Raw genomic sequence first — 25,533 nt, forward strand, 5'->3', positions numbered from 1 at the left:
GTCACATGCATGGAAATAGGTCGTTTGACCCATCTCATCCCTGCTGACTGAAATGCCCCCTCTAATCACATCCCATGTATCTGTCCAGTGTCTTTTAAATCCTGCCTCCGGCAGCTTGTTCCATATGCCCACCACACTCTGAAAAAGTTGGCCCTCAGATTCCTAATAAATCTCTCCCCTCTCACATTAAACCAATGTCCTCTAGTTCTTGATTCAATACACTGGGTAAAAGACAGCATTTACCCTACCCCCTCATGATTTTATTTGAGTAATGAATGTGTAGTGAATTACCAGAACCATCTTCATTTTAATGATAGAATCTAATGTACGTTTCATAAATTCAGCACTATTTTTCCCCAGGCACATCTCAACATTCACAAATGAGGGAAATAATAACATGTTGGTATTAAAAACCAGTTAGAATTTTGAATCAACACAAAATTGACAGATTCTGCATCAGTGGCTCCATTACTAAAATGATTAGATATTTCCCAAAACACCCATGTTCTGGATATTTAGATGTCAAGTAACTGTGCCTGACATCTGTGCCTGTACCTGTGCAAGTAATTTTATGCATTCACACTAACTAAATACATACCACAAATTTACATTCAAAAATGTACACAGTTTATTGGACAGGACAGTTAGGGACAGTCCACAATTTACATTAAAGTACAGTAAATAGAAACACTTCAATAAACTCAAGGTGCAATGTTTCCCTACAATGCACTAGCTTAATAAAACAAAAACTGCTCTTGAACACATTAGTAAACAGTGAACAACTGTTATTTGCCTTAAATCACATAATTAAAAATATTTTCCAAAAAGCCCATTTCTAATACAGCGATGATTGTTTAAAATGCTAATAATTTTTACAGCAAGTGTACAACACTGACTAATATAGCAGCAGTTTTCCCAAGACAAGTTCATCCATAGATTCATGCCATGGATCTCCAATGCCTACAAAGTGCTCCCAGTACAATGTATAACATGGTTCAGGTACATCCTCCTGATGTACAAAATATGGGTTTTAAATCTAACCCAGACAGAATTGATGCTGTATTAGCCACTCAGTAAAATGTCCCAAGATCTTCTTTGATCAATCTTTGTCCTCTTTATTCAAAAGGCACACAAAAATTGAAAAGTAAAAAAATTAAGACTCCATTAGCAGCCGAAATGCTACATCTTTTGCAGGTAAGAGTATCCTTAATGGAGTTGTGGGGTTATGAAATGGCCAACAACTTGCAAAACACCTCCAACTTTTTTTTTAAAAACAAAAAGTGGTTCAACCACCTGCAAAAAAATCAGTATATTGTAAGGCTGACAGAGCGATTGATTTTTTTCCCAATGATCCTAGTATTTCTGCTACTTTGCACTGTAGACCTAGTTGTCATTCGGTCTGTGAACAACACTCTCTCTTCTGCTGCTGCTTTTGCCATCTGTGCTTTCTTCAATTCTCTGAAATAATAAAAAACTGTTTGTGAAAGACAGAATTTTTTTCTTAAATAAACGGAAAGGACAATATATTCTGAGTAGGAAGACAGTCACATAATTTTGTAATTTCTTATTGACAGAAAAATATTCTGCCCTTTTTATTAGTCACATTTATATCCACGCATTATCCCTGCCAAAAAAATCTCGTAACATTCCTATAAAATGTCATTCCAAATTTGAGTGCCAGACCTGGAAAGTCCAAGGACAATTTTGGGGTGGGTAGGAATGATGCAAGGAGACATCAGACACCAGCAGGACATGTAAAAATTAAAAAAATGAACAGCAATTGAATGGAACATCACCAATTCAGTAGTTTTTGGCCAGATCTTACTGGCTCAGTCCTATTACATGGTCAAAATGTGGAGCTCCATGTATCCTGGAGTGTAATAGTATGGTCTAATTCAAAAGCATCTCCAGCATGTTAGAAAATAATCCCTACTCCCAAAACAAGCAATGTTGGACCAGCAATAAAAACAATTAGGGAATGTTTAATAATTTAAAAGTCTGATTGAGATATTTAAAATCTTCTCCTTTGCCTTCAAATCCTTTGCCCCACAGTAAACACTGAAATCAAGGAAATCAGGGATTGATTGTGCCTTCAATTGCTAAAATCTGATGGCTGCAAATGGGCCTTGACAATTGACATTTCCTTGACAAAATTGTGGGCACAATGTTGAGAAGTTTTAAAAGGATGTTTGAGTGAAGGCAAGCGAAAGAAAAGTTGAAAGAAATATGGCAGACAAAACATTAACCCCAACTTAAGTTTTGTCCAGTTGCAAGTAGAAAAATTACAAAAGTAGATGACAAGAGCACAACTGCTGGGTTGTTCAGGATAACTGCTTTTGCCAGTCATAACATCTGAGATAAGCCAATTCACTGCACTAGCAGGTTAAGTTGCAAAAAAATCTTATCTGAATAGCTCCGTTATTCAGACTTTCTTGAATCATTGGAGAGCTGAAACTAAGCTTCTAAATGAACAAAATAAGGAATAGATTTAAAAAAAAGATACCACCTTTACAGTAATAGCTGAAATAATGAGCATCAAATCTGCCAAAATGCTTTACTGAGTGCTTTAAAATTATATTGTTTAAACTGTCGTGTCTGCAATTAATTCATTCATTATACATGAAGGAACTCAAATGGCATGAAGTGCATGCGATCTTAAATATAGTTGGCTCATGTACTTACTTTTGCAAAAGTGCATTTTTGAATTTTTCTGCATTCAGTTCTAACCGAAGTTGATCTGCACTTTTCCTTGCAGTTGGGAGCAGCACAGAATGTCTGATTAAAGCTCCTGCAGTGGGCCGTTTTTCTGGATCTGGGTGAAGCATCAGCTGAAAAAGTATTTGAAACCGATTATTCAGAGTACAACAAAAAAGTCTAACATTAGTGAAAATCTTTTTTTTTTTTTTTACAGAGCAAATTTGCAAATAAATTCCCTCGTCATATACTTACTTTCAACAAATCCAAAAACTCCTGAGAGTGTGTTTGTGGAATTGTTGGAAGTTTTCCTTGTCGAATCTCATGCCATTTTTCCCCATTTCTTGGCAATGGCTCTGCTCCAGCAGCAGATATAACAGTGAGAGCGAGAGCGAAAATATCTGCTTTGAGCAAATGTTTATAATCCTGAAATACAAATACAAAATACTTGAAAGAATGTCCTTCTGGAAACCACAACTTTGATGTTGGGAGAATTTAAAAAATAGCAGATTTGTACAGTTAAGAAACACAACAAAAAAAAACTTAGAATGAAATTAATTCAGTGGTGCTGGTGCAACTCACACACGGTTTATCATCTTTCTCAGAAGAGACAGCAACACATCAAATCGCATCAAATTGAATTGAGATATGGATATGGTAGGAAGCCTGGCTCATTGTTAAGGAGGAGCTATCAGAATATCTATAGCAATCAATTTTAAATGACATAACCTGACATGGTCTTTCTGAAAGTGTAAATTTTGTCACTATATTTTTATTTGGTGTTCAAATTTGAAAAAAACATTAAACATTACAACTAAATAACCCCAAAACATGCCTTATTTGTTCCATTGGGACTAGTGAATTTGCCCACCAAGCAAACTCAACACTATCTAATATGATGGAATAAGTGTTAAGTAAAAATTCAGTAAATATTTCCATCAAGTTAACATATTTATAGAAGTGGGTTCAAACTAAAACACTTATTTTTATTTCCAAATAATAACATAATCCTGCTGTTTGACCTGAGGCTAATGGGATTTCACCACATTGTGGGCATTTCATCACACTGGGCATTTACATGACAAAACATTCTCATTTGGGTCAAACATCGATCCTGATGAATTATATCTCTTCCATGAACATTCAAAAGATCAATGTTAATGCCACCATTGACTTGCGTCAAAATTGCTCCATATTTCAAAGTTATTTCTTAAGTTGGCAAGAACTTAGAATGTCTCAATAGACACGAGTCTGAAGAAGGGGTTTGACCCGAAACATCACACATTCCTTCTATCCAGAGATGCTTCCTGACCTGAGTTACTCCAGCATTTTGTGTCCGACTTATTTTAGTACCTCTGTTTAAGGTTTGCTCATTGAAACAAATTCTATACATCAATTGCAAAACAATGAAATGTTACCTCTTGCAATACTTCATTGGCCAGGTATCGACTATCTCCCTCTTCCACATGAGGATTGGATACACGAGTAACATGTCCCAGGTCACCTAATTTACAAAAAAATATTTACCACATATATATCAAATCTTCCACTATTAAAGGAGGCTATTCTTTAAGTTTAATTATTGTCACGTGTATCGAGATGCAGTGAAAATCTTGTTTTACATCCTATCTAGTCAAATCATGCCATACAAGTGGAATCTCTCACTAGTAAGAGTGAAATGATTCTAAGTAGATCCTCTTCTGGGACAGAACACAGAGTCACCATATTCCGGCACCTACTTACATCTTTCAAGTGTTGAGTCTTTATAAGTTCCAACATTGACCGAGGGGAGATACACAATTTCTTATTTTCTTACTGTAAGGCCCAGTGCCTTGGTGGCACTGGATTGATGATGCAAGGGTTGGCCTGGCGCAGGGACAGACCATCGGTTCCTTCCACCACCATTCGGTGTGGCGAACACAGGCTGTGCACTCACTCAACTGGCTACTGTAGGAGCTCCCATGGTCACCACCAACAGTACTACCACCACAACAATGATGCTGCCTATTGCCTCCATCAACCGCCCCTCCGTTTCCTTGTGCCATGGTCGACATGTCCCATTTCGCAAGCCGGTTTTGGATGTAATTTGCCAACTTGCCCAGAACAGTCTCCCATAAAGATCACGTGGGCCTTTCTATAACCCATGTAGACGGATGTGACTTATGAACTAAACTACTTGGAGTCCAAAGCTGGTTGATATTCATCAGGAGAAGCAGGCATTCTTTTGGAGATCCTCTTAGTTATTCACCCATCATTTGGTTATTTTTGGAAAAGGTACCTAATAAGTCCCACTTTCCCATTATTTTAGAATCCATAATTTGTTTTCCAGTTCAAGTATACCAATTTCCTCGTGAAAGTTATTATTGAATCAACTTACCCCCCACCTTTTAACCATTCGAACACATTACTTTCTAGAGGAAAAAAAACCTGTAAACCCTCTGACTATTCCAATCCTACTAAATCTGTATTCTGTAATTATTGCCACAATGACAAATAAAAGGTTTTTCATATTTACTCAAGGCACTTATTTGTTCAATGCTAAATATGAAATATATCTTACCTATTTTGTATACAATGTTTGTTGATAATATGCAGTCATCATCATCCATCTCCTCTGCTGCAGAATTAGTCACAAATTTTTTGGATATAAATATGTTACCTAAAAAAAGGACCAATACCAATTAGGAACAGACAATGAATTTTAACATTGAAATGAATGTTGCACATTTTCACTTGGGACATTATAATTAGCACCCTGAATAGATTTGACGGGCACCGAGAAGAAAATTAGAATTGTTCCATATGTTCGTCAAATTACTTTATACAGAAGGATGCAGAATATAATTTAAATCTCGTAGACACAAAAAGCTGGAGTAACTCAGCGGAACAGGCAGCATCTCTGGAGAGAAGGAATGAATGACGTTCTCTCGTTAGGGTCAACTGAAATACTAAACTATCAGCAATTGGAATGTGATTTTGGAAACCAAAAAACTACTCAAAAGACTTGATGTTAAATGTGGCCTAACCCACCCTCAAATATTACCAGTTTAAAACACTGAAACCAGTTCCTTGGGCAATCCAGGGTTCAAATCAGTTCTGAAGGTACTAAGGTAAATAAAGCGCCCGGGCCTGATCAGATATATCCAGGGATACTGAACGCGAGAGACGAAATTACCGGAGCCCTGGCTGAGATATCCAGAGAAATGTGAGGTGCTGCATTTTGGGAAGTCTAACATGGGCAGGACCTACACATTGAATGGTAGGGCTCTGGGGAGTGTTGGAGAGCAGAGGGATCTAGGAATACAGGTGCACGGTTCCTTGAAGGTCAAGTTGTAGGTAGATAAGGTGGTCAAAAAGGGCAATTAAATGACATTTGAACAGATACATGAATAGGAAAGGTTTAGTGGAATATGGACCAAATGTGCGGAGGTGATCATAGATGGGACAGCATGGGCAAGTTGGGCCCAATGACCAGTTTTCATGCTGTATGACTCCAACGGATAAGAAGGTGGATGCCACAGATACCTGGCAGCAAGGATAATGCATAGGATGGAACAGCAGTCAAGGCAATAGGTCAATAAAAATAGGATTGCTGAGGGTACAGGACTTAATACAAATGAAAATACATATCTCTGCTGGTTTATCAACACAGAGCTCAATTTAAATGAAATATTGTAAAATGACATGGATATTTTTCATTTCGATATTTTTCTTTTACATGTAGTGAATTGTGGGTACAAACTTGAAAAAGATATCCATACATCAAAAGCATTGAGGGATCTAGACACTTACTTGGCTTTATATCCATGTGCACTAGGGACATACTGTGAATATATTTCAGACCTCGCGCAACCTGCAGTAGCAGGTCCCTCAGCTCTGCCTCATTAAAATATTGCCTGTTCCTGTAATTTTCTGCTATTGCATCTGATAGGCTTCCACCTTTCAAAACAAACAGAATACACAAAACATTAATGTTTGGGTTGTCCCAATTGAATAAACTAATTGTGCGATACGACTGTTTACATATCAGGAAGTACATTTTGTTCAAGAAATATATTTTCTTCTGAGCATATTACGGACTGTATAAATTGTCTAAATTAATAATAAGGAATTCTAACTTTTAAAAACTTACCATTGCAGTATTCATTTTGAATGAGCATATGGTCATCTTCTGCCCATGCTGAATAATAGCGAACTACATGTGTGTGTTGACCCAGGACTGCATGTGCATAGACTTCCCTCAGAGCATTCTGTCTATAAGGATACATAACAATCAAATAAATGAAGTCTTCATCATACTCATTACTACAGTAAACATCATCAGAAATATTTTTCTTCAGCCATATACTCATCAGCTCAAATTCCGATTTAAATAAGTTTTTAATTTAAGATTCCATACCATCTATTTGTGGGCCATTAGTTTTCTTCACAATAGCAAACAGGACAAAAAATACAAATAACCATGTGGTAAATGAAATAATAAAAATAATAATACAGTTCAATCACACCATAAAGGAAAAAAAGAATGTGTTTGTTTTCTCTTCCCACGATTCTATCCTATTATCATGGCATCATAAAACCCAATTTTGAGATAGGTAAACACACTGACACCCCTGCCACATATTTTAACAACACATTTAAAAGCTACTTACTCATCAACTGAACCTGCTAACGGTTTCTTTGAACGTTTAATGGCATAAATGCAACCATCGAGCCTTTTCACACACTTAAAAACGGAACCAAATTCTCCAGATCCAATCTTCTCCAATTCATGAAACTCTGTTGTGTATCGTGATTTCATATTACTTTCAGTAATTGGAATTCTCTATTTCAAAAAGGATAGAATTTAAAAAGTATCAAAATATTGTACTGATAAAGGAAGCAAGAATATTTGCAATAATTAGGTTTAATTCTACAGATTTTATGGTTTACTAGATAAATTAGATGATCAATGAAAATATTTTTTAGCTTGCTATTCAAACTAAATAAAATGTATTCTTGTCCAAAATTTAAATGCAACATATTAAAAATATGATTGTCTAAAATCAAGCAAAACACCTAGGTCAGGCAACATGTACAGAAAGTGAAGAATCCGGGGCTATTATTTCAGGTCAGTGAACCTGAAAAGCTAACTCAGTTTCACTCTCCACAAATTCTACTTGACCTCTTGAGTATTGCCAGGACTTTATTTTATTTAACTTAAACATAACCATAAGTAATTCTTAAACCAAGAATATTCATATAGCAATATATTTGACATGCATTTTTATTGTTACCTTTGCTGGCCGGATACTTTCATCATCAAACTCCCCATCACTTCCATCCATCAGTTCTCTGCATGGAAAACCAAAACAATTAGTTTATAAAGCCAAAAAGCATTATCTAGATGGTGTATGTACATTCTGAGCTGTAAAATATCTAATTATTTGTACATGGTATATCAAGTGGATATCAGGTGCAGTAAATGAAAAAGATAAATTATGTCACAGCAAAGAAGTACACACACCCTGGTATACGTTGATGGCGCCCACGTAGAGGGTTAATAATAAGTGACAATAAACTAAACTAAATGGATATGGAACATAAAAAAAGGTGGCATAAATGAAAAATATTCAAAAGCCTTAATAAAAAGACATAAAATATATTTTGAATCGTCAAAGTCAAAATTGTGAAGAAATTGGATTGAAAGTAAAGTGGGAGTGAGGAGGATCTTAGCGCTATCTCTAAGACTCAAACAATGCACGTTACATGATTAAACTACCTCTTGATCTAGTTCATCTACACATTGCCTAGCCTCTCACCAGTTTATCATCTACTAAAGGTCCAAATCCTCATTTTCCCCACATAGCAATAATTAATCTAATTTGTTAATGTGCAAAATAAACTTTGCATCCCAACTGTAAAGAAAGTAAGCTGTGAAACTGGGCTAAGTAGCCTACACATAAAACCTTTGTTTTTAAATCCCCCCAAAATGGGGGCTTGGTAGGTGGTAGGGTGAATGGAGTGAAGAACAAACTTCAGCTCGTTATGACCTGGAATGCATTTTCAAAGGTATATTCCTAGAACATAAGAGTACAGGACAAGAACAGGCTCTTCGGCCCACTATGTCTGTGCCAAACATGAAGCCAAGACCATCTCTTACCTACCTGTGCATAATAATGATTTTCAAAAAGAATGGTAGAAACCTTTCTTTACAGCAGTTAGTGCAGTTCCCTGAAAGCACAATGAACCCACGGTCAATCCTGACCGATGGCGCCATTTGTATGGAATCTGCATATTGAGCCTGAAGGGTCCCGACTTGAAACGTCACCTATCAGTGTTATCCAGACTCACTGCCTGACCCGCTGAGTTACTCCAGCACTGTTTTTTTTTTGTAAAACAGCATCTGCAGTTTCTTGTTATGCACATTGTCAGTTTTGGTATCACTCTGGTGCTCCAGTTCCTCCTAAATCTCGAAAATATGTTAATATGTTAACCGTCCACGGTAAATTAACCACCAGCATATGCAAATGACAAAAATTCCCCAAGAGGTATGCGAGATAAGTTGCTGGACCGAAGGGAGAAGGCAAATGGGACTGGTGGATTTCTCTACTGGTATTGACTTGATGGGCTTTTTGACGCCCTTCTGTCATAATGATGAAGAATATACTTAAACATTATCTAGGTTAGAGTGCATACAAATGGCAAGCACTATGGATTTAAAAAACTGTAGGAACAGTAGAGTTCAATATTGTGCCTAAACTATCATCAGCAAGATTTAAAAAAGGAAAGTTGAATAATTTTCAATGCAAAAAAATGAGCAGTTAACATAAAATGGAGAAAATGTATGTATCTGAAATTAAAGGAAAAAGAGAAAATGGAAAAGAATCAATGAAAACAAGGCTTGAAAAAACCTTCATGCATGAGTGACATCAAGTAGCTTGCATGTACCTAATTAACAGTATACTTTAAATTCCATTTAGCAACATGTAGCTGAAGATGTCGAAGAGCTGTCATAAAAAGCTGAACATTAATTGTTAACAGCCTATGGCAGTTTTGATTATTTTTAAAATATATGCTATACACCCAAGACAGCTGTTAACAGTTCTTTAAAAGATAAGATTAGACAGCAGGATATCAGAAGGTTATGGCAGCTAAACATATCCAGATCTTCCAAAATGTTCTATGCAAACCGTGGCAATTAAAAAATTTGCCAGATTTAGAAAATGTTTCAATATTTACCCATCCCAATAAGTCCTTTTCCTTCTTCGGCAAAGCACAGATGAAGAATGGATGTACATGGAGTCTGGTGTAAAAGGGTTAATGTTGACATATGGAGGCTTACTCGTGTAATCATATGGCATTCGCTCAGATTGCTCAACATTCCTGAAAAGTGCTCCTCCTCGACGTCTTACTGAGCTGGAACTCAGGCAACTTGCAACCCTTGCTTTGGATAATAAACTCTGAAAATAAACAACCACGTTATTTTAATGGTCATTCATAAATTATATTGATCACATTCAAAATATTTAAGTTCTAACATTTGAGTTTTATATCGGCTCAGTGTTTAAGCAAACCATTGTCGGAGTTATGGGATCAAGCCCCACTGAAGATTTCAGAAATGTTAAATGGATACCTTTATGCCTTCACAGTCCCATAGTCAAACACAAATAATTGTAGCCTTCTGCTATTGACCAAAACTTTCCGAAAATATAACTTCATAATTTAATTACAGTAACAGAGCCATCACATAGGTGTCTGCCTCGTATGCCTATAAAAAAAAACTATGGAGAAAAGAATTTCAAAGATTTGGAACATGCTGAAGCAAAGTAAAACAGCATACAGTAGAAGAGTTATCAGCAGCAACTCCACAATCAGAAAGGAATGCTCCAGTTCCAACACATCCAGAAAAACAAAATAAAGTGTGAAGAAGGGTCTCTACCCGAAACATCACCGATTCCTTCTACCCAGAGATGCTGCCTGTCCCGCCGAGTTTCTCCAGCATTGTGTCAATCTTCAGTGTAAAGCAGCATCTGCACTTCCTTCCTAACCATTAAATGACATTGCTCCAAGAACACTATCAGCGAGCAACTTGCTCAGTACACTAGCTCAAAAACAAGATAGAGCCACATGCTACTGCCTTCAGCCAGAAATAGAGAACAGGTAAAGTGGAAAGGTGATACAGCTGCTGTCGCACAGCGGCGGAGACCCGGTTCGATCCTGACCAGGTGCTGTCTGTGTGGCCACTTGGGTATCCTCTGGGTGCTCCAGTTTCCTCCCACACCCCCACTACGTGTTGTTTGTAGGTTAATTGGCCACTTAAAATTGCTCCTTTTGTATCTAGCAAGAGGATGCAAAGGTGGGAATAACATGGAATTAGCGTGAATGAGAGATCTATGGGTGGCAAAGGATGTGTTCCATGTTGTATCTCAAAACTAAACTTGATCAATTTCTGAGTTCTCTAGAGTTGCCAATCATTACAAAAGCCCGTTTTCAGTCAATCAATAACCACAAGATACCAAAAACATTAGGCACTGGATACAGCAAAACCTACAGGCAATGACAGGCAATCAATTGCATTTATAGTGCTGAAAACTTCAATCTAGAACAAGATAAGCTTAAGTAGACTATACCAATAGAGTAATAACAAAATCTACCTGCCAACATGCACATTTGCCCAAATATATGGTATCCACAAAGAGTATGACAAATTCAAGCCAGCTGACATGCTGGACTATTTGGTGCTCAAAGGTACTCGTAATTTAAATGGTGAAAGGTGCAGTTATTTACACTAACTGGTCATAAATGCAGTTTGGGTTTCATCAGGAACACAATTTTATACCACGTCGGTCCAAGCAATTTTCAATGAGCTGAATTCCAGAAATGAAGTAACTTTTTTTAGCTCGAGTCATGGTGATCATCTTCAATGCAGACCTGGGGTGCTGTCTTTTTGGAGTTATCAAATTCTCCAAGCAAAAACAAAGCTATTATTGAGTCGCTGAATCTGTCCTTGAATATAGTTTATAATTCAGCCTTGGTCGAGACCCGAAACATCACCCATTCCTTCTCCCCAGAGATGCTGCCTGACCAGCTGAGTTACTCCAGCATTTTTTGTCTACCTCCGATATATACCAGGTCAAGTAGAAAGTCATCCCCACTTTCATCTTAAATCCTTATTCTCAAACTCTGCTTCAAATTCCTCCAGGAAGGATTAGCATCCTTTCAGCATCTATCTCTAAATCCAGCCTAACCAATTCCTATAAAACTGCAACATGACTTCCAGACACTAATACTCAATGCCCCCAACCAATGAAGACCAAATGCCTCCTTTACCTGCCTGTGTTGACATTGATCAGCTAGAATCCTCAGCACTTTATTAATTCACATCTTCCACATGGAAAAGAGAAGCTAATTTAGTTGCCCAATTTAGCCCTTTAAATACAAGACAGATGTTTAGAAATTGTATAGTCCAAATGCCACTTGGAATCCCACAAATTCTCAATTCAATATCACAAATGGATTAACTATATGACCTACGTAATATCCAAGAGCAATACAGAATAATTTAATATTTATATCCTATTCATGTCAAGAATGTCTTGACCGTTAATTTATACAAACCCGATTATAAATCTATCATAAATCTACCAGAGGACAATGCTTCCTTCAAAATGAGAAAATAACCTTGAAAGAAAATAATGCGATGAAATAAAAATAATTTAATCCCAATTACATGTTTAGTTAATAGTCATAGGTCCAATCCAATCCACGGCAGCTCGAAGGAAATTAAATCCAGATTATTAAATAAATTCTTGTTTTAAAACGAATCTTAATAATGGACAAAATGAAATCACAGGATTGTCACACCCCCCCCCCCAAAACAGGTTCACTAATGATCTCTACGGAAATCTACCAACTTGACAGGTACGATGATTAAAAATTACAGCAGGCTCTTGATCAGCTGGATAAGTAGGCTGAAGAATGGTTAATGGGATTTAATGCAGACAGGGAGAGGTATTGAATGTTAGGAAGTCAAATCTATCACTGCAGCACTTTCACAACAAATGGAAAGGCCTGGGGTGTGTTACAGGTCGAGCCCCTTCTTTAGACAGGGCAAAATACCAGTTTGACACCAGAAAGAATATACCATCACTGCCACGTCTTCGCATTTAGAAAGCGGTGTTAATTTTTTTTTTAAATCGCGCACAAATATCAGAATTTGTGTCAGAGAAAGATATAAATTGGTAATAACTTGAAGTTTTAAAACTGTCCTCTTGAGATAATTCTCATTTCCTTACAAGATAAAACATTAATTTCAAAACTGATTATCGCAATTTGGATTGAAAACACGTCTGGACACATTGACAAGAAAGGATCTTTAAATATTGGCAACATGGGAGGGTTTAACTCCTAATTACAGACCCTCTCACCTTAGGGGTGTGCGGCGTGTCGAAGAGCCGGAGCTTCCTCAAAGTTTTATGGGGCGGGGTATCTGGACAGTCCGGGATGGGGGAACTACTTTCCTCCTGGTCCCCAGCCTCTCGGATCGGGGAGCTGCACTCTTCGCGCTCGCCGCTCTCCCGCAGCGGCGAGCTGGATGATTCCTCCATGTCTCGGCGGTCCCGGTAATCGCGACGGGTCTTGAGAGGGGACGGGCTGCTCACGAACCCTTCCTCCCAGCTCAGGTTGACCATTTCCAATTCCTCGTCGCGGTGTCTGTCCGCGCCCTCGCCGTACTTGCGCTCGGCGTCCGGCGACTCCTGGAAGGCCGAGTCCTCCGTACTGTTGCCGCCGTCCCCGTCCTCCTCCTCCTCCTCATCGCTGCCGGCGAAAGTCAGCTTCTGTACCAGGGAGGGCGAGGCAGCGCTGGGGCCGGTGCCGGCCTTGCCGTTTCCGCAACTCATGACAACAAACACGACCCAAAATGGGGACGCACGATACGTCAGGGGGGCGGAGGCCCTAACTCGGGCAGTAGCTGCCTCACGCCGGATTACACAACCAAACAAGACGCAGTTTCAGAACACCAATGGACTGTCCGACTCGGAGACGATGGCCGCTTCTCCTCCGCGGCGCCGGGCCCGCTGGGTGGCGGGGGCGCCCGTCTCCCGCCGCTGTTTCGGTTGCTCGCCGCCTCTCCCCGCGCGCGCTCGGTCGGTTGGTCGCCGCCTCTCCCCTCACGCTGCCGCTCCCCGCGCGCGTTCGGTTGGTCGCCGCCTCTCCCCGCGCGCGCTCGTTCGGTTGGTGGCCGCTTCTCCTCTCCCCGCGCGCGCTCGGTCCGTTGCTCGCCTCACGCCTCCTCTCCCCGCGCGCGCGGTCCGTTGCTCGCCGCCTGTCCCTGTTGCTTGCCTCACGCCTCCTCTCCCCGCGTGCGCGCGCACCACTGCACCACGGCTCTCTCCGCGACCGTTGGTCACGTGGCCGCCGCGGCCCAATGGCGAACGTCCTCCTGGTTTTCAAAAACACTCGTCACATGACTCGCGGCTCCCCAGCTGCGCGCGCAGTCTGGTCGAATGCGTCATTTTCGCGCCAAACGTTGTTGACCTCATTCAATAGTATCTTTGGTTCAACCTTTGTCCTGCACCGCCTCCCCTCATTTTAAACGACATGTCCGGGCACCTTTTGTTCCTGTCGATTGCAAAGAACTACGCAGCATTTCAAAAACAGTGAACAATCAATACACGGCTCCTTATTACATCAAATTGGACTCTAGCAATTTTTGTGTCTTATTGTTGGAGCTCTTTCCCCCAAAATAAAAACACTTAATTACATCAAACTTGTTAAATCTAATCGACAGCTATTTGACAAAGTTTGCCATTTTACATTGTTTCAAAGTTAATCAAATACTATTTTAAGTGTGATCTTGTTTGCCTTTTCTATCCTGTTGGTTCACTGTCATAATTAAGCTGCAGATGTACAGATTCCCTTTATTTCTAAATGACTCAACCAGATAATATTTTCCAAAACAGCAAATTCAAAACAAATCCCTTTAACACAATTTCGGGGCAACTCGATAAACCTTTGCCTATACTGCAATTTTGAAAAATGTAGACAGTAAAGTTGATAAACTGATCACCCATGGGATTTTGGAACAGCAGATTTGCTGGTGTTATTCTTATTAATGCACAAAACATACCTTTATTTCACTAGTATAAGAAAATAACTGCAGATGCTGGTACAAATCGAAGGTATTTATTCACAAAATGCTGGAGTAACTCAGCAGGTCAGGCAGCATCTCAAGAGAGAAGGAATGGGTGACGTTTCGAGTCGAGACCCTTCTTCGAGACCCTTCTTCAGACAGTCTGAAGAAGGGTCTCGACCCGAAAAAAGTCACCCATTCCTTCTCTCCTGAGATGCTGCCTGACCTGCTGAGTTACTCCAGCATTTTGTGAATAAACACCTTTATTTCACTTATATTTTACATAATATATTAAAATTTTCTAGCAAACCTGGTAGGTTTAGAAGTTTTGAAGTACCCTTACCCTGGTCCAGCTGTGAATTCAGGGACCTCCACATTCAAGGACATTTTCATCCCAAATGTTATCAGGCAACTGAACTGTCCTCTCACCAGCTAGAGTGCTATTCTAACCTCCCATCTACCTAATTGGATACATTTGAAAGATATTTAATCGGACTTTATCTTGCACTAAATGTTGTACCTTTTTTCCTTAACTGTACATTGTGAATATGCAGGGATTAGAGGGGTACAGATCATGTGTAGGCAGAGGAAATTAATTTAACTAGGCAACATATCTGACAAATATTGTGGGCCAAGGGGCCTGTTCTTGTGTGGTGCTGTTCTGTTCTATTTAGTTAACGAGAATTTAGTTAAGTATTGTTTTGTTTATTATTGTCACGTGCACCGAGGTAAGCCTGAAAAGTTTTGTTGTGTGTTATCCAATTAAAGAAGACTATACATTATTACAATCAAGCCATCCACAGTGTACAAATAAAGGATAAAGGGTACAACATTTAGTGCAAGATAAAGTCCGATAAAGTCGAATTAGATATTTCAAGTTCACGTTTGGAGATCAGCTTGGTTGGGTTAATGGCATGTAGTCTGGAACTGTAGTCTGTGCATAGGAGTCTGACGTAGGTGCCCTTCTTATCCAGGTGTTCCCGGGATGAATGTAGGGCCAGGGAGATGACATTAGCTGTGGACCTGTTGTGGCAGTAGTCGAATTGCAGTGGATCAAGCCTGCTCGATAGGCTTGATTTAATGTTTAGTTTAGTTTAGTTTAGAGATACAGCGCAAAAACAGGCCCTTCGGTCCACTGAGTCCTTGCCGACCAGCGATCTTTGTGCACTAGCACTATGCTACACACTAGGGACAATTAAAAATTCTTACTGAAACCAATTAACCTACAAATCTGTATATCTTTGGAATGTGGGAAGAAACTGGAGCTCCTGAAGAAAACCCACAGGGTTATGATGAGAACGTACAAACTCCGTACAGACTGCACCCATGGGCAGGATCGAACCTGGGTCTCTGGCACTGTAAGGCAGCAACTCTACCACTGCACCACTGTGTCACCCTAAATGTGTGCTGCTGATTTAAACAGCCACTCAAAGCACTTCATGATAGTGGATGTCAAGGCCATTGGACGATGGTCATTAAGGCATAAAATATTGCTTTTCTTTGGCACCGGGATGATAAAGGTCATCTTGAAGCTGGTGGGCACCTCAGAACGCAGGAGGGAGAAATGAAAGGTGTTTGTGTACACTCCCACTAGTTGGTCCGTGCAGTTCCTAAGGACTTGGCCAGGGACTCCATATGGGCCAGTTGCTTTCCTTGGGTTCACCCTCAGGAAGACCGATCTAACTTCTGCAACATGACGTTGGGACCCTATTTAAATTCCCATCTGATGTGTTGCAATTTAGTATCATATTTCTAGATCATTAATTTAGACCACTGGATTATGTCTATTAAAAGCGACTATACCATGTTTCCATGTTTTATTTATTGTTTCCGTGTTTTATCCCTCATAATTGTTTCAGTGATAAGTGGGGAAAACATATTTAGTAACCTGGCCCTGGACGATGAGAGTTCATCTCATCTCGTAACAGCCATGTTCTAGTAAAAAAATGATTTAAAAAATAATTTTAAGGGCCATTTCATAGTTGCCTTCTCAATTATATTTTAAATCTATAATCTATGATCACAGTCTTTATTGCTTAAACACTTTTCTCTGAGCATTCCATTTATGGGAACTTATCTGAAGTCTTTTGATCTCTCCCAAACTCACTTTGATCTCAATTGTCCATTGCCTTATCTCTGTCAACAGTTTTCTTCAGGTTTCTTTCCTATCTGCCTTCCCAATTGGATGGCTTTTTTTTCCAGTCTATTACTTTGATCTCTCCACTATTTATATTTCTGTCAATCCTTATCTCAAACTTTATTATACAATGATTACCTCTATAAATTTTTCCAGACCCTTATGCATGTCCGCCCAATACAGTTCCCTTTTCTAGCTGTAGCATTTTTATATTAACACAGATTTAACATTAAACTGAAAACAACATACAAATTAATCACAAAATAAATTAATCATAAATATTGTCTCATTCTAGTTTTGTCTTTTTGATGCAACAAAAGTCTTAAATCGATTCTATCGAAAATTGTTTCATTTGGTTGCTGCGTATATTTGTTCATTTTAGAAATGTCTCAAGGAGGCCAATTAAATATAACTTCTAGCAGTGTCAATACCGTGAGACATTAAAAGATGTGTATAGTACTGAGTGAAACTTCTAAATGTGGAAAATATCTGTCAATGCGCAATAATCACCAAAAGCAATTATATATTCACACTGCTATGATTACGTACTATCATTTCAAGGTGTTGAAATTGCTAGTTGAACAAGTGAGGCATTAAGTCATGCATAGTTCAGAAATTGAAACTTTGGTTTAGTAGAGAAATGGTAACTGTTCTCTAAGCAAGCTGTGGCTTTTAACACCACGGACACCAGAAGCATGTGGCAGGGTGTCAGGGACATCACTGGCTACAAGAGCAGCCCTGCCTGCCCCCACAGCGATATGGCATTGACCAACGAGCGTAACACCTTCTTTGCCCGCTTTGAAACTGGCAAAACCACCTTGAGTGAAAGAACCCCAGCCGAGGCGGTGGGACAGGTCTTGCAACTGAGCACACAGGAGGTACAACGCACTCTGCAAAGGGTCAACCCACGCAAGGCTGCAGGACCGGATGGTGTTCAAGGAAGGGTACTGAAGGACTGTGCTGAACAGCTGGCTGAGGTATTCACCAGGATCTTTAACCTGTCATTATCTCTGGCTACGGTCCCCAAGTGCCTGAAGTCGGCTATCATAGTTCCGGTGCCGAAAAAAGCAAAGATCTCCAACCTGAACGACTACCGCCCGGTTGCCCTAACGCCGATTGTCATGAAGTGCTTTGAGAGGCTAGTCCTCTCACACATCAAATCCAGCATCCCTGACTCACTGGACCCACATCAATTTGCATACAGGGCAAATAGATCTACAGAGGACGCCATCTCTCTGGCTCTTCACACTGTCCTGACTCACCTAGAGAGACAGGGCACGTACGTGAGGATGCTATTCATAGACTATAGCTCCGCCTTCAACACGGTCATCCCCACCAAGCTCATCACCAAACTCCACCAGCTAGGCCTTAGCTCGTCATTATGTGACTGGATCCTGGACTTCCTGCTGGAACGACCGCAGGCAGTGAGAATGGGCCCGCACCTGTCCTCCACTATCACCCTGAGTACCGGCACACCACAGGGCTGTGTTCTGAGCCCCATGCTCTACTCCCTCTTCACACACGACTGTGTTCCTGCATTCGACACCAACACCATTGTCAAGTTTGCAGATGACACAACGGTGATCGGGCTGATCACCAACGGGGATGAAACAAACTATAGAGCGGAGGTGCAGAACCTGGCGGACTGGTGCTCGGATAACAACCTGTCCCTAAATACCACCAAGACCAAGGAGCTGATCATCAACTTCCGTAGGTCACATAACGGGGAATATGCCCCGATCTCTATCAATGGGGTCAGTGTGGAGAGAGTGTCCAGCTTCAAGTTTCTGGGCACTCACATTTCGGAGGACCTAACATGGTCCAATAACACTGCTGCGCTGGTCAAGAAGGCACAACAAAGACTGTTCTACTTAAGAACACTGAAAAAGTCTGGTCTACCCCAACAGCTGCTGACGACCTTCTACCGCTGCACCATAGAGAGCATCCTAACGCATGGAATCCCTGTGTGGTACCTCAACTGCACGGAGGCAGAAAGGAAAGCTCTACAGCGGGTAGTCCATAGAGCTCAGAGGGCCATCGGAACACAGCTACCAGACTTGGAGGGCATCTACAACACACGATGCCTCAGAAAAGCCACCAGCATCCACAAAGACTCTTCACACCCCTGCAACAGTCTGTTCGAACTCCTTCCATCGGGCAGACGATACAAGGCCTTCTATGCCCGCACCTCCAGACTCAGGAACAGCTTCATCCCCAGGGCCATAGCTGCTATGAACCGGTCCTGCTGAGCCGGATGGCCACAACGCATAGATCAACTTGCACTTTACCCTGTCCAAAACTGTTATAACTGTTCGTTTCGTTGGGTTGCTGCTGTCTAAATTACCTAAATTAGTGCATCGTATGGGAGGCGCATTCCCAATCTCGTTGTACCCCTGGGTACAATGACAATAAAGATATATTGTATTGTATTGTATTGTATTGTAATTTAAATGCATGGTGACCAGAGCAAGGTGTGATCAAACGTTTACAAAAGCATACAATATAGTTTTGTTAATCTTCTGACATCAATTATGTATTAAATACTTGTTCTCTCCAAATATCAATATATTGATATATTTTGGTCATGATTATACTTTGAAGCATGGAGGTGATGCTTTTATAGAACATGCAAACACATGTGTAGGAAAATAACTGCAGATGCTGGTACAAATCAAAGGTATCACAAAATGCTGGAGTAACTCAGCGGGTCAGGCAGCATCTCTGGAGGGAAGGAAGGGGTGACGTCCCGGGTCGGGACCCTTCTTCTGAAGACATATCAAAGACTAATTTTCTATTCAGGAAACATTCAGTTAATTCACTTCAAATAGTATTGTAGTTTTCTATAACTTCTATATTGTGTGTACTTGCAATATTATTGTATTTTAATATTGTTTAACCTGTTGGCTATCTACATTAAATACACTGTTTTTAATTATCCATTCCTAGACAGTCAAAAATGCATAAAAGTTATTTTGTGGTCAATATGTGTAATGCTTTACTAATTCAACTTAAAATTGTAAGAATATTAAAGAATACTCCATATTAAGAAAATCAAGCATCCTTACCAGGAAATTGTTCTGCCATTAAAGATCAACAATGATATTACACAAAAGCACAGGATCATTAACATTTTACTATTTAAAAAAAAAAAATCAATTGATGGAATTCACATCAGAAACACCTCAGAAGTAATTCAAAATTTAAGTAGGTATTTCACTGGCAAAATTCATCAGCCTTTTTGAAAACAGACTATCAATAAGAAAATGCTATTAATATTATTTGGAGTGTTGATTTGATCAGTTTTGCAAGACAACAGGTAGCTGTTGAGATTGTGGCAATCTTTCAAGTATCACTCAGGTCAGAAATGGCTCCAGACGACTGTGTAAAGATCATTAGAGGGATAGAGTACAAGATCGCAAGAGAAAAGGATCAGGTAAATGCACAGTCATTTGCCCAGAGTAGGGGGATCAAAAACAAGTGGACATAGGTTTAAGGTGAGGAAGGAAAGATTTAAGAGGTGCCTGAGGGGTAACGTTTTTTTACAAAGGGTGGTGGGTACATGGAACGAGCTGCCAGAGGATAGTTGAGGCAGGTACAATTGTTACATTTAAGGGACATTTGGACAAGTACCTGGATAGGATAGATTTAGATTACGGGCCAAGTGCAGGCTGGTGGGACTAGTGTAGATGAGGCATGTTGGTCGGTGTGGGCTAGTTGGGCTGAAAGGCATGTTTCCATGGTGTCTGACTGGAAAATTGCAAATGTAACTCCACTGTTTAAGGGAACGAGGCAAAATAAATTATAGGTCAGTTAGACTGTGGTTGGTAACATTTTAGAATCCATTATTAAGGATGAGGTTTCGGGGCACTTGAAGCACATGATAAAATAGACCAGTCAGCATGGTTTTGTGAAAGGGAGATCTTTCCTGACAAATCTGTTGAAATTATTTGAGGAAGTAACAAGCAGAATAGACAAAGGTGAATCAGTGGATATTATTTACTTGGATTTTCAGAACCCCTTTGATAAGGTGCCACAAGTGATGCTGCTAAACAAGATCGGAGTCCATGGCATTAGAGGCAAGGTACTAGCATTGATATAGGATTGTCTGACTGGCAGAAGGCAGAGATTGGGAATAAAGGGGGCCTTTTCTGATTGGCTTCCGATGACTAATGGTGTTCCTCAAGGATTGGTGTTGGGTCCGCTACTTTTCATGTAATGTGTTAATAATCTAGATGATAGAATTGATGGCCTTGTGACCAAGAATGCCGATGATACAAAGATAGGTGGAAGGACAGGTAGTGTTGAGGAAGCAGGGAGTCTGCAGGTGGACTTGGGAAGGTTGGGAGAGTGGGAAAAGAAGTGGCAAATGGAATGCAGTGTAGCCAACTTCGTAGAAGGAATAAAGGTGGAGACTACTTTTTAAATGGAAAGGGGATGGAAAAATTGGAGATGCAAAGGGACTTGGGAGTACTGGTGCAGGATTCCCAAAAGAGTGGACAAGTTGAGTTGGTGGTAAGGAAAGCAAATGCAATGCTGTTTAGTTTAGTTTACTGTCACGTGTACTGAGGTACAGCGAAAAGCATTTGTTTGCATGATATCCAGTCAAAGACTATATATGATTATATCAAGCCATCCACAATGCACAGATAAAGGAGACAACATTTAGTGTAAGACAAAGTCAAATTAAAGATAGTTCAAAGGTTTTCAATGAGGTAGATGTGAGGCCAGGACCACACTTTAGCTGTTAAGAGAATAACAGCTGGGAAGAAACTGTCCCTGAATCTGGAGGTATGCATTTTCAAGCATTCTTTTCCAGGGGACTAGAATATAAAAGCGAGGATGTAAAACGGAGGCTTTATAAGGCACTTGTGAGCCCACATTTAGAATATTGTGAGCAGTTTTGTGCCCCATATCTAAGGAAGGATATTTTTTATGTAACTTTAATATAAGTTAATGCGAATGATTCCAGGGATAATTGGGTTAATGTATGAGGAACATTTGATGGCTCTGGGACTGCACTCGCTGGAGTTTAGCAGAACGAGGTGGGATCACATTAAAACCTACCGAATAATAAAAGGCTTATATAATCAACGTCAAAAGGATGTTCTTGTAATCGCAAGTCTAGAACCAATGGGCACAGTCTCAGAATAACAGTCTTTAGAATGGAGATGAGGAAGAATATCTTTAGCCAGAGGATGGTGAATCTGTGGAATTCATTGCCATAGACAGGTGTGAAAGCAAAGACATTGGGTATTTTTAAAGCAAAAATTGATAGGTTCTTGATTAGTAAGGGCGTAAAAGGTTACAGGGAGAAGGCATGAGACTGGGGTTTAGAGACAAGTATAGATCAACCATGATTGAATGGCGAGTAGTCTCGATGGGCCGAATGGCCTAATTCTGCTCCTATGTCTTATGGTCCTATAAGTTACAAATGTTTTTCAACGACAGCCACTTAATCGTCAACTTTAGGTGAACCAATGGAATACAAGAACATTTTATACTCTCATTCACAGAATAGCTCTAACAACTTTCTCAGTTGTAAGATAGTTGAGTAATTGTAAATTATGTGAGCAAGTTTTGTGATAGCATTAGAATTCACAATCTTCCGAAGCAAGCCATGTTTTTCAAGTTTCAGTGCATAAAATTCAAAAAACAAGAGAAAGAGTTTACAAAACATTTTAATATATAAAAAGTATTTCCTAAAATTATTACTGATAAATTAAGCTATTTCAATACATCTTAATTCCATTCCTCCATTTTTTATAGAGAACATTAAGATCTTGTTTAAAGTCTCTTTAACTCAACTATCTATGTTTTAGTATATCAGCTAATATTTCTACAAATCGAGTTATTGCTCAAATTTAAGCAAACTTTATTTGAAACCCTATACACTGGATTCATCATTATATATTCAGCAAGTCTTAGGAGCGATTTATTGTGGGTTTTCATTTGCTTTAAGTTAAAATACTTTCAGAAAAATACCTAACAAAAGGTGAATAAAAGGGTGATAATTTTCAATAAAGCAACATGAATTTAAGTTGTATGACTTTAATATTGCACAACCAAAATCTGTTGTTTTAAACTTTTACATGATCGTCTGTAAAAAGTAAAATGTAGGTTACATCTGTGGCATTAGTATGTATTTACAAGTAATTGGTCACAGGCAAAAGATTAAATATCTTTTAATTGTAAGAAATCAATTGTCCTAAGTGTAAAACTGTAGTCCCAAATGTGTTAAACTCCTTAATGCTTTTACGAGAATGTAATATAATATTCCCCGTTGTGGAAATTCATGCAGATCTAAGCGTTTAAAGCATGCCCAGGCACATTTTTGGGCCTACAGTTTAAAGTACCTTAATATCAAGAACCTGATTTGTCTAGTCCAGACTGTGCAGAATCTGCAGGCAGTGATAATTCATATTTTAAAGCTGCAATATACCATTAAAAAAAAATTAAATGTTTTTCTGAAAATCAAGAGGAAAATACACGTGCCTGGTAAAGTTTGGAATAATGTCTACATCTATTAATTGATAATTAGTAGTACCACAAACACTGCTCATCCATGCATTCATTTCAATTTTTGTGGTTTGAAGATACTGTTTATAATTTTTAACATTATGGTGTATCCTAAATAATGGCAAAATAAATTAGAACAGTATGCAACATTTCTGATGGGAAACCTGGAGATAAATTAATGCTCAGATTGCCAGAACTGGTTTACACAATCACATATCTTGTCTCATTAATTTATCTTCAACTAAATGAAGCGGAAGAAATTCATGACATTTATGAAATTCACAACATATTGCAGCTTTAGATATGTTGTTTAAAAGCTACATACGGCCTGCACGTAATGAAATCTGCATACTTTTTACAGTACAGCTATTGTTAGAAATAGGCAGAACTGTGGCCCTGATATTTTCAATAATTATTTTATTGATGTTCATCGATTTCTGAGGTTTCACCTTGTTGTATTCTAGATGCTATTCTTATCGCCTCCTCCAGTGACTGTTGCTCTCCAAGCTGTAAAAAATTACAACAAATGAGCTGTAAAATTCAATAGGTCTTATGCACAAAACTGCATTTCTCAGTTCTCATCGCCAAGTCATGTATACGATGTCCTGTCAATCAAATATCATACATGGAACTTAAATAAAAATAGAAGAAAGTGGGGATGATCATCAGGTCAGATAGCAATTATGGAGTGGAAAACAATATTAATATTTCTGTTAATTTTGTTTCATTATGAAAGTTCCTCAAATATTAACTGTTAGTCTCACCCAGCAAAATTGCCGTGTCTTCTGAATAGTTTCAGCAATTCTGCTTCCATTTCAGTTTTCCAGAATCTTGCTCATTGTTGAGTAATGTTTTTATTGATAAAATGTGATAGCAAAAGATGCATAGATGGTAAAAATGTTAATTACATTGTGTAAATAACAGTCTGCAATTAAATATTGCACTGCATAGAATAGAAAAATAGGTGCACGAGTAGGCTATTCGGCCCTTCGAGCCAGCACCGCCATTCAATATGATCATGGCTGATCATCTAAAATCAGTATCCCGTTCCTGCTTTTTCCCCCAAATCCCATGATTCCTTTAGCCCTAAGAGCTAAATCTAACTCTCTCCTGAAAACATCCAGTGAATTGGCCTCCACTGCCTTCGGTGGCAGAGATTTCCAGATTCACAACTCTCTGGGTGAAGAAGTTTTTCCTCATCTCAGTCCTAAATGGCCTACCCCTTATTCTTAAACTATGACCCCTGGTTCTGGACTCCCCAAATTCGGGAACATTTTTCCTGCATCTGGTCTGTCCAATCCTATAAGAACTTTATATGTTTCTATAAGATCCCCTCTCATCATTCTAAATTCCAGTGAATAGAAGCCCAGTCGACCCATTCTTTCATCATATGTCAGTCCCGCCATCCTGGGAATTAACCTGGTGAACCTATGCTGCACTCCCTCAATAGCAAGAATGTCCTTCCTCAAATTAGGAGACCAAATGTGCAGACAATACTCCCGGTGCGGTCTCACCAGAGCCCTGTACAACTACAGTAGGACCTCCTTGCTCCTAAACTGAAATCCTCTCGCAATGAAGGCCAACATGCCATTGGCTTTCTTCACTGACTGCTGTACCTGCATGCTTACTTTCAGTGACTGATGTAGAAGCACACCCAGGTCTCGTTGCACCTCCCCTTTTCCTAATCCGACACCATTCAGATAATAATCTGCCTTCTTGTTCTTGCCACCAAAGTGGATAACCTCACATTTATCCACATTATACTGCATCTGCCATGTATCTGCCCACTCACCCAACCTATCCAAGTCACCCTGCAGCCTCATAACATCCTCCTCGCAGGTCACACTGCCACCTAGATTTGTGTCATCTGCAAACATGGAGATGTCACATTTAATTCCCTCGTCTAAATCGCTGAGGTCCCAGCACCGAGCCTTGCGGCACCCCACTAGTCACTGCCTGCCATTCTGAAAAGGACCCGTTAATTCCTACTCTTTGCTTCCTGTCTGCCAACCAGTTCTCTATCCATGTCAATACCCTACCCTCAATATCATGTGCTCTAATTTTGCAAACT

The 25,533-nt window shown here is 39.5% G+C and overlaps 2 protein-coding genes across 2 annotated transcripts in view; both read right to left on the bottom strand.

The window, feature by feature from the left end:
- Window positions 1-602: 602 nt before the first annotated feature.
- On the bottom strand, window positions 603-14,084 carry wee1 (WEE1 G2 checkpoint kinase). Its single transcript, XM_078415384.1, has 11 exons — window positions 13,104-14,084; window positions 9,916-10,136; window positions 7,971-8,028; window positions 7,347-7,519; window positions 6,827-6,948; window positions 6,487-6,633; window positions 5,255-5,353; window positions 4,113-4,198; window positions 2,950-3,120; window positions 2,683-2,828; window positions 603-1,458 (listed from the first exon to the last, which is right to left on the bottom strand). The coding sequence occupies exons 1-11, from the start codon at window positions 13,575-13,577 to the stop codon at window positions 1,305-1,307; spliced, it is 1,851 nt and encodes a 616-aa protein (XP_078271510.1). The 5' UTR covers window positions 13,578-14,084; the 3' UTR covers window positions 603-1,304.
- An 8,620-nt stretch (window positions 14,085-22,704) lies between these two features.
- Window positions 22,705-25,533, bottom strand: part of znf143b (zinc finger protein 143b) — a 60,879-nt gene continuing 58,050 nt past the window's right edge. The window contains exon 16 of the mRNA XM_078414813.1: window positions 22,705-23,969. Coding sequence (XP_078270939.1) covers window positions 23,880-23,969 — 90 coding nt within the window. The 3' untranslated portion in view covers window positions 22,705-23,879. The remainder of the gene's footprint in view (window positions 23,970-25,533) is intronic.

The sequence above is a fragment of the Rhinoraja longicauda genome, chromosome 18 (assembly GCF_053455715.1).
Source record: "Rhinoraja longicauda isolate Sanriku21f chromosome 18, sRhiLon1.1, whole genome shotgun sequence".
NCBI classification, from domain to species: Eukaryota; Metazoa; Chordata; class Chondrichthyes; order Rajiformes; family Arhynchobatidae; genus Rhinoraja; species Rhinoraja longicauda.

What these genes read in the sequence shown, in the direction of transcription:
- wee1 (XM_078415384.1), bottom strand. Translation starts at nt 13,577, where the DNA reads ATGAGTTGCGGAAACGGCAAGGCCGGCACCGGCCCCAGCGCTGCCTCG. An exon ending in ACACGCCGCACACCCCTAAG is followed by an intron (nt 10,137 to 13,103) that starts GTGAGAGGGTCT and finishes GTTTATTTTCAG; the next exon opens with AGTTTATTATCCAAAGCAAG. An exon ending in AAAAATGCACTTTTGCAAAA is followed by an intron (nt 1,459 to 2,682) that starts GTAAGTACATGA and finishes TTATTATTTCAG; the next exon opens with AGAATTGAAGAAAGCACAGA.